At 37.9% G+C, this 9,777-nt stretch overlaps 1 protein-coding gene across 2 annotated transcripts; it reads right to left on the reverse strand.

Annotated features, from left to right (window-relative positions):
- Positions 1-580: 580 nt before the first annotated feature.
- Positions 581-5,637, reverse strand: LOC112459517. 2 transcript variants are annotated; one of them, XR_003041331.1, is made up of 3 exons: positions 4,824-5,637; positions 4,504-4,735; positions 581-645 (listed from the first exon to the last, which is right to left on the reverse strand). XR_003041331.1 is itself a non-coding variant. In XM_025023652.1 (2 exons), the coding sequence occupies exons 1-2, from the start codon at positions 5,209-5,211 to the stop codon at positions 4,671-4,673; spliced, it is 453 nt and encodes a 150-aa protein (XP_024879420.1). In that variant the 5' UTR covers positions 5,212-5,637; the 3' UTR covers positions 3,995-4,670. The 2 variants fall into 2 exon arrangements, 1 of the variants encoding a protein (XP_024879420.1); XM_025023652.1 differs by lacking the exon at positions 581-645 and having other exon boundaries at positions 3,995-4,735.
- Positions 5,638-9,777: the final 4,140 nt, after the last annotated feature.

The following is a 9,777-nucleotide window of genomic DNA, read 5'->3' on the forward strand; positions in this document are numbered from 1 at the left end:
TCGCTCCGCGTGTACTTGGCGCGAGACACTACCGTGTCTCTTGATATCAAACTATACAAACCTTTGAAGATTTCAATGAATTCTTCGTAACCCCACTCACGAAGTAAATCCAACGTCTTCTTATCCATTTTATTAGTGCACTAATACTGACAGATACAGTCTCCACTTTGTCCTCAGTTTTATTTATGTTGCCAAAATAACAGTTCTTCTTTTTTTTCTTTATAATCGTTGGGACGGCATCAGGTTTGGCAACTGAACGCCCAACTCTTTGAATTATATTATTTTCTTCAAAGTGATCCGAACATAATTTAGTAAAAGTCCTTAAAACTTTTTTATCAATTCCACACAAATCGAGCCATTGTTTGCGATATTCCTCTTTTTTCGGAAATCTGATTAAGAATAAATAAATTCAAATTTACAGTAATTAAATTTCGATAAAATTTATGAAATACCGACTGTACATTCTCTGTTGCCCGCGCGGCACGAGCGCCAAACCCTGTAAACCGTCGAGACGGAGAGCGTAGCCGCATGTGACGAAATATATCGATCCGCAACGATTGGTAGGATCGAAGGGGGTGGGCGCGTGGTAGCGGAACGACCGAGAGATCTCGGCGATTCTTCCGTCGGCCTTCGGCGGAATCAGTCCTGCGTAAATTATAATGTAATCCGATAATGTATAACGATCAGTTGTTTGCCGGTTAAGAATCATTGTTACGAGTAAATTCGACGATATGAATTGGTTAATATACTTGTGTAGACGGCGTACGTCTAATGATTGTGAACGAGTTGTGTGGGCCGTTTTGTGACGAATAGCGGCGTAATTGTAACGTAAGTCAAATTATTTTAATACACTCATATATCGTTTGATTATCTCTCTGATTTCTTTTGACTTCCACAATATTTCTTGGGTCTCCCGACGGAACTCCCCTTGTGTTGTCTCATGATTAAAGCTTGAAATCGCTAGCCGATTACCGAATATTAGGAGAATTAGATACGGGATATGAGTTTGTTAGTTCTCATAAAACTAACTGGCGCCCAATTAATTAAGGTAATTTCGTCAAAACTTAGAGACCTGGCAGCTATTGACCCAGGCCGCGCCAGGTGTCGGCATTATTCGTTAAATTCGTAGTCAGAAAAATAACGCCGGTCTCAAAGTGCTTCAACAAACGTTTGCAAAATTGTTCACAGAGGTTGAGGTTGATATAAAAGTTGAATATGTATGTATAAGTAATAACAAGAAATGAGCGATTCAAATTTATTCCAAATTATATGTGAAATAATTGAAATAATTATTATTATCACGATACGATAAGCACATTTAAAATTAAAGTTGCAAATAATTGTTCCATGAATTTAATGATAAAAACCTTTGTCGCTCAATTTCCTTTAGCTATTGATTGCTTTATTATTACAATTTATTTTAAAACCCTTGTTATTTTAATAAATTGTTAGATGTATACTTACTTATGTTTACTCTTCAAATGTTGTTTTAACAGTCTATAGTTCGATAAATAAGATATTACTCTATTACATTTCTTACATTTTGCTTCATATTTTGGTAAATCGAAATAATATTGCCATAACTTATTAGGTAATATGTAGTCTTTATCGGAAAATATTTCGTGTTTAGTGAGGTGTATTCTTGCTGCTCGTGTTAAGTGACATTTCCTGGATACTTGAATTTTATTTTTACATTTATTGCACCTTACCACTAAATCTTTTAATCGGTCGAAATGATTCCATAAGTCAGTGCTTTTTCGGTGCCATTAGGTGGTACAGTGGACACAAATCGCCGCAACAAACATTTGCAAAATTGGTCACAATAAAGGTCGAAGACAAAAGAATGCTTTATTTATTAAAATGTATGTAAATATGGATATATAATTTAAATTTGCCTAAATAAATTAGAAATAAAAGCCAATAATCGAGCAAAACAGTAGATGTCAAATTAAAAGTTCATTCTGTCTAATAATACATAATTCAATAACGTAATTAGACTCGTGAAAGTGTCAATAATTTAAAATCAGCGAATGCAAGTCGGGCGCGGAACGTGGTGCGCAAATAAAACTTAAAAAACCACGTATTCAAGTGTGATGAACGTTTCGGCTTTTCTTTCGACCCATCTTCAGCATTTATTGAGATAAGAAGATTCTATTCCTGCAGAGCTCGAGGCAGAAAGCTCCTTTCTTGAGGAGATGTCGTGACAAGCGAGCTGGTACGCACGGTTATAGTGGACATTTCCACCGTGAAAAGGAAAAGTATATTTAGTCAATCGTTAAAACAAAAAGAGAAAGGAGAGATTCGAGCTTACCTCAAGGTCTGCAGCAGTCAGAGAAGTACAAAAATTGAAAAGTCGCGATAAGATAAATTCGAAAAGTCGCACATTTCGGAAATTAGAGAAGAGTATAAAGTAAAGTTTTACGCATGTCGGTTGGAAACGAAATGTGACGGCGGGGTCGAAGATTCGTATGTCAGAAACCACGATTGATAATTATGAACAAAATACACGGCCGAGGAAGGGCGAACAAAGTTATAAATTATTTATGACGGACAAGTATGCATGGTGTAAACAGTCGGTGTCTGATTGTAAGTTTAAACTATGACGCTGTTGACTTATATATAAAACTTCGGATATAAGTCGCTTATAATAATATCTTTCATGATCCAAAATTCTTACGTTATCCCAATCAAAATCGTGGTCATTCTGAGTTCTGTGATCAGTAATCACAGAATGGACAAAACTGTTTCTGCGGATATGACTGCGATGTTCGGATATTCTAGTTTTTAATTGTCTGCCAGTCTGCCCCACGTATGATGCGTCGCAATCTCGGCAAAAGATCTTATAGACCACATTACTCATTGCGGAATCCGGGAGAGGATCCTTCTGAACTTTGATAAATTTGTTTAATTTGTTAGCACTGTAGAATGATAATTTTGTGTCTGATTCTCTGAAAATATCTTTGAATTTGACTGAAAATGGAGGGAAAAAAGAATGGTAAACCACGTTTCAGTCACATAGTTGTCAAGTGTATCGTCAGAATTTTTGAAATGTATAATACGTGTGTGATAAATAGAAAAGTGCGAATATGAGCGATTCAAATTTGTTCACAAAGTATGTGCGAAATAATTGAAAGATTATTATTAATTTAATACGATTAAATGACTACATTTATGAGCGGAACAAATAACTATATAAATGCTTTGACAAAAACCTTTTTCACTCAATCTTCTTTAGATATTGATTTTTATATTACATTTATTTTATAACTGTTGGTATTTTAAAAAGTTTTTAAATGTGTACTTACGCACGTTGATTTTGTTCTTTTCATCCGGGATGTACATTATTTAAATGGTTCTTTAAACTGGCTAAAATTAATGTTTTACCACATTTAGTACATTTCGCCTTTTCCATGTTTGGGATTTTTGTGACAAAGCGTCGTATGTCGTACGGTATGGCACTGTTTATGTTAGATATGCCATGCATAATCTTTAAATGTGTTTTTAAATTAGTTATAACCACTTCTGAGTGGTTTGACTCATCTTCTCTTCCACAATGGTTACACTTCGCGACCAAACGTGGAAAGTGAAAAGTAGAGTGCGTTGACCAATCAACGTCGAAATCATGATTTCGATTAGAAATTGATTCGATGGGATTCGATGGGTCATTTCTCGCTGGGGTGCGTTTCACTAGAGTCGATCCCTCTAAATGCATTTATCTACGTACATCTCGTAATTTTCTTTATCAATAAATTGTTTTATACTATTATAATTCATTTTATTAAAATATTATATTTATGGATGAAATTGACGCTATTGGTGGGTGCACGATATTTTTAAGTAAAAAATATCTGAGTTAAAAGAGAATTAAAGGCACGTCTATAAAACGCATAAGCTCGGAAATATTTATGACATCCGGTTTGCGATATAAAAATTTATCCTTATCGAGAAAGGATGCCAATTTTGCGAGACTCGCGCTCAGAAATTTGTACGAGTCGATGAATCTTAACTTTATATCGTTTCGCGAATCAGATTTTTCCGCGGTGTCTTTCACGTGTTTAGTAAATGAGATGTACTTTTCCTTTGTTATAGGCAGTACATCGATTGAGCTTTCGAACGCGGCATCTATTTCCTTGATAATAAAGTGGGCGTCATAGCCCGACAGATTGTGGAATATTACTGGGATGAAGTGAGAATTCAGATTACACGTCGAGTGTGCCGGACCTCTGTAACGCCCGGTTAGGTGGCATGATCGCGTACTTTATTATCATTCGGCGCGAACTGTTGTTCGCATATGTGACATTTCGTCGCGCTGTGAAATGTCTCCCACTCGTCTCGCGTTAGGTCTACCATGCATACAATGTCGGACAAGATGTTCTTTACGCGATGCGCCAATCCGTTGAGTTCCTCGACGAACCACGCGACGCAGTCCTTATCGCGACGAAATCGATACGTCGATAACGTTTCGTCGTACGAGCACTGTACGTAGTATGCTATACTACATACCCGATGATGTTGATAGGCGTATGACGCGTGTTCCGTCTCCGGTTGTGTCTTCTGCAGCACGCACTCTAGATCGGCGTACACCACGAAGGGAAGTCGCTCTTTCCTGCTGTGGTTCTTGAAGCTGAGCCACTTGTTGTCTTCGCTCGGTAGTCGGATTGCGCATTTGTTTACCTTTCGACATTCCACAGTGTGAGACTGCAACTTGTCGCTCGAACAAAAGTAGTGAAGACATCTGCAAAAAAAGAAACACAAATATTATAAATTTTTTTACAAAAAAAATATAAAATAATATATATTATTAAAAAAGTATAGGTACTTACCGATCGCAAAAGTATTTTTTGTTTTTTTTTTCTTGCTCAATTGCGAGCTCACGAGACGGGATAGATCCTTAATCCACGCGAAATGTCCCACGTTGTTGTCTCGTGGGTCCTGCATGTACAGTAGATTCACATGTTTTTTATCAATCGTGCGGTCGGTAAGCCGTATCGGGAGAACGTTTGAAGTCTTCTGTTTCTCGATGGTATAGACATCGACGAATATATCGTTGAGTTGTTCGAACTGTTTAATTTGACTCAACGTCATTGGGAACTCAATGTTTTGTAAATTCAGTACCCTTGAATAAAGCGGGTATGAAGATTCCCGTTCTGAATTTTTTTCGGCTGGATGCAGAGCAGCCGTCACGGCCCACGCAAAACACGCATTGTCCATAGACAGCACATTGATCACCGCGTGCTTAACTTTAATGTCTTTAGGCAATTCCAAGTGATACCCCGCGCGCAAAGAATTGTACTTGTTGACGCTCACCGTCAAATTGAGGATTCGAGTCAACGCCCACCCACTGTCGCGTTCCTGGAACTCCTCGAGTTTCGCTAATGTGGGCTCGATAACGTGTAGCTCGTACCACTCGCGCAAGTGCGATGTACCACAGAGTTCTATGTTATTTGTACATATACTCTTATTTTATCACGTTTATCACCCGCCACAAACTCCCCGTTGAACGCGGTGTTTGCTTTGACACAGTTATGTGTTTTTATAATGTCTCGCACTCGCTTGCACACGACGCTGCAGGCGTCTTCCAAAAACTGTCGCGGTTCTATATGGTCTGTATTAATTACCGCACCGGTCATTATACGCGTTTCGAATCCGGCGTCGATTTCTCGCCATACGAGTTTTGTCGCGCGCGTGTCGCCACTGTGTTTCATCTTCTGCCGATTGCGATGAGTTTAAAAACACCTCACAATATAGTGAAGAATTCCGTACGCATGACTCATCTAAAGAAAATACGTGCTCTAGTATTTTGATACCTCGGGAATTTTGGGAGACGTACTTAAATAATGGTACAAGGTTACTCAGTGGCTGGACCGACGCGTTTAATGATTATTTTAAGAAGTCATTTCCAAATTGCGTCTTGCGCTTTTTATTAGAGCATAAATGCTACAATAATAAAAAATTGAACACAAAGTTTTTCGATAAAATAAAAAATTAAAAAAAAAATCAAGAATTTAAAAATATTTCAGAGTTATCAAGAATTTAAAATGTATCATATAGCCTTAACCCTTATAATTTAGGCATCATATACTGAGATAGAAACTTTCTGGTACTGGGGTGCCAAAATTTTGCAAGCTGCCTATAAACGTTCTTTCATTCTTTTTTTTCTTTAAAAAATATGAAATATGAAATATGATGTAATAGAATCTAAGTATAAATAAAATCTAAATCTAAAAAAACTTACTTTTTAATATAATATTTCTATAACGTTTTTTAGACGTTCGATCTGTTTCTTGTTATCCTTCAGCTCCGATCGATGTTTTCGACGCATGTTTGCAATTGTTTTGTGAAAATCTTTTATTAGTTTTTTGTAGGAGACTATCTTTGTCTTCATTTCTTTTTCTGTTTTTTCCATTTTCTTGATAATTTCATCTCACAACTTTAGTTCAAGAGTCAAGCTGTCATTTTCATTTTTTAAATTTGCTTTTTTCTCTGATAACGCCGCTTGGAAAATTAAAGTATATTTGGTGGGTAGTTTCTTCTGTGGTCCTGGCGTTCGCATAATCACCACCGCTATGGATAAATTGTCTTTCCAATCGCGACTTCACACCCTCGAGGTGTGGGGACCTGATTTGGTCTCGTTGACCCGGTCGTCTTCCTTCGCACGTTTCGCCGCCTGCTTCTTTAACTTGACCAGGGGCGTCTCAAGTATCCTTTGTTCGACGATGACGGGCCTTCCTCCGTCCATTGCCGCTTTCGTGTCACTCGCAGTAGCCGTTGGCTGCAAGGACATCATAGAGATCAACTGCTATATTTGGTATACCGTGTTCAGGAAATTCTATAGGAAATTCTAATTGCTCAATTCGCTCGTTTATTTTTAGTCGCTTTCCTATAAATATTGGGTACGCTATATAAGATTAATTGACTCAGTTTTACATGTAATCTTTTTATTTGAACATAAGCAATATTTTCCACAGTTCAAACATTTTTTACAACTTAAACAAACATTTTCTTTATTATTTATTATTTGGTTAAATTTACCTCGGTTATTTCTTCTTCTTTCTCTTCCTCGAGATTTTGTCTGTGTCGCCACACTCCGTATGTCACCTCCGGGCGTTGTTGCTCTACGGTCTGCGTAGCTTGTTCCGTAAGCTCCTTTAATGGATTAGTGACGCTGCTTCGAGGAGAGGAAGGTAAAGGAGAGATAAGTTTGGGACTCGAACTCTTTTAAAAGAAACTTCAACTCAGGCTTCGGCGTAGAGGTTACTGGAAGAAAGGAAATTTTCGTTTTTGGTGAAACAAAGAGAGTTTGTCGGGTGTCACCAAGAATTGGTGAATGACCGTGAGAGCGTCCTGCGCCAGTTAGCGACTTCGCGCTTAAAGTTATATTACCTCTTGGTGACTGAGCACCGGAGGTCTGAGGACTTCGAAGAGAAGGCAGAGATCTTGCCGTCGAGCGTCGTGCGTCGATTTCCTAGCGGCTAGCACCGGAGGGCGGATCTATCACGATCACCTTCCTTGGAGTATCTGCCACCACACGTCTTGCGCTGGTGGCAAAAAAAAACACATTTTATTGTTACATCTTCATTAAATAAACGGAAAATAATGTTGTCAAGTAACCTTTGCCGTTTGCCATTTGATATATGCGACATGTATTTTCTTTGTTTGCAATTGAAAATCGCAAGTCCTATTCCCCAATTCCGTGTTCAAACCTCTCTCGATGAGCTCATCAACGCTGAGCTTTTTTCCCTACGCGCAGCACTTGTTGAGCCACTCCGTTTGTACTTCTTAACAATATTATCGTTGGTGGATCTATCGCCAATCTTTCGTTTATAGACTAATGTAGGTAAGGGAAGTCGGCAAATTGGATCCGTAACTGTGGAATAAGGATTGGCTTGATTTGTCTCTGAGGAGCGGAGATTAAATTTTTTGATAAGTAAACAACGTTACGTAGCATGCGGGTCTACGTGTAATGGGCGGTCTTTGAAAAAACACCCGTATATCGCGGCGGCAAAAATGGAGGATTTAAATGTCCGTGATAGCTTTTGGAAGGAGGTGAGTTCGTTGAGTGAGGTAACGCGCCACGCTCGAGGATGGATAGTCTCGCCGTGCTCTGGGAGTGCCTGGGCGATAAGGATCGATTTTGGTTGCTGTTTAACGGCCGTAAATTTTCAATCGTACAACCACGTTGTCCGCTTCTGTCACGGTGTCCATCCCTGCTGGGAGCGTGTCGGGCTTGGTCGTATTATTGTATTATCGTATTGATGTATTATTTATGCTTCATATTTATCAATATTTTATTTGCACGTTTTTGGTTAAATATATACTTACTTGCAAGCTCGCAAGCGATGACTTTGTAAATTTCGAATATCATCGAAATGTTTTATAATTTTGTTGCATGTTCTGCACATCGCATTATTGTATTTTATTATAAACTTCTTCCATATGCCAGGTTTTTTTTTCACTTTTTTCCCCATTTTAACCGTTCTCTCTAAAAAAGCGCTTGACATTAAATGTGATCGCTTGATGTAATCGTTTGAAGAAGAGCTTACAAAATTGGTCAAAAAGGTCGAAAAGAGAAATATGGCTTGATCGGGAAGCGGGTTTGGCTGACGTGCCGGGTCTGGGCGAGGTGAACCAATCGGCGTTTTCGCGCCGGTTCCGGGATCCGAGCTCGGTCCCGTGCCTTGGCCTCCTGCGGTGCGAGCTGTCGTGGTCGTCCTCTTCGGCCACCATTCAACTGATAGGCGAATCCGACTGTTTAATTAAAACAAATAAAACATATGTATACCTCTCCTTTCTCAAGTCACGCAGTGCCCAATTGCTACGTGTGGAAGAATCAACAGCAATATTTCAAACTGTGGTTGCGAGTTCATTAGGAGAAGCACACAAGAATTTGGATTTTCACAATCAATAAATAATCCGTAAGGTTTTATATGTTTTTTGAGTTTTGCGGCTAACTCTTTCTTCATCGCTACTTCTTCTCGATCGTGACCATATTTCATGGTTGCAGTATCAATACACAGAGGATACAAAATATTTTTTATTATTGTTGCGCAAGACGTTATTTTTTCCCCATTTTTTGATGTCTTTTTAAAATGATTTTGCCGAAGTTGCTCAAACACATGATCCGAAAGATCTGGTTTTTGCGATCCGGGGTCTATTTTGATGCTTTTTGGTGTGTGTGGCAAAAATGCAATACTCGTTGCGTTATATTTAATTGACCTTGAATTTGATAAAAAAATTGATGATTTTGATTTATATTATCAAAATTATAATGGCGACTTGATTTTCGCTTGAGTCTCTTTTGCCTTTCATCTGTTTTTCGAGGTTTTCTGGTTCTCGCAACTTTTATTTGCCGTCGTTTCTCCCGTGTTTCGACAATAGGAGGAACTGTTTTACCCATTCTTTCATGCAATTGTCTTTAAATTTTTTGAATTCCTTCCTTTATTATGTTCTTATTGCGAAGTAAAAAAAGGTAAAAAGAAGGCGTCAAGTGTTAAAAAATGTAATTCTAATCTAAACAATGCAAATTATTTTACAAATATATCTATACTCACAAAATTTTTGAAAATTACATAAATATTTTATTTAATAATTACTCGTCATTATTTCGTTTTTCTTTGGTTTATGTCGGGTTGCGTCCTTGTTGATAAAATTTTATCGAAATCCGCTGTCCATTGATTTTAAAGTAATTAATCTGCATTCATATATGGAATGATTAAACAAAAAAAATTGATTGTTTTGCAATTATATATAAAATGATTAAACAGAGAAAAATTTGTT

The sequence above is a fragment of the Temnothorax curvispinosus genome, unplaced genomic scaffold (assembly GCF_003070985.1).
Source record: "Temnothorax curvispinosus isolate PA1 unplaced genomic scaffold, ASM307098v1 QBEX01001008.1, whole genome shotgun sequence".
NCBI classification, from domain to species: Eukaryota; Metazoa; Arthropoda; class Insecta; order Hymenoptera; family Formicidae; genus Temnothorax; species Temnothorax curvispinosus.

What these genes read in the sequence shown, in the direction of transcription:
- LOC112459517 (XM_025023652.1), bottom strand. Translation starts at nt 5,211, where the DNA reads ATGGACAATGCGTGTTTTGCGTGGGCCGTGACGGCTGCTCTGCATCCA. An exon ending in AAAAAATACTTTTGCGATCG is followed by an intron (nt 4,736 to 4,823) that starts GTAAGTACCTAT and finishes CTTTTTTTGCAG; the next exon opens with ATGTCTTCACTACTTTTGTT.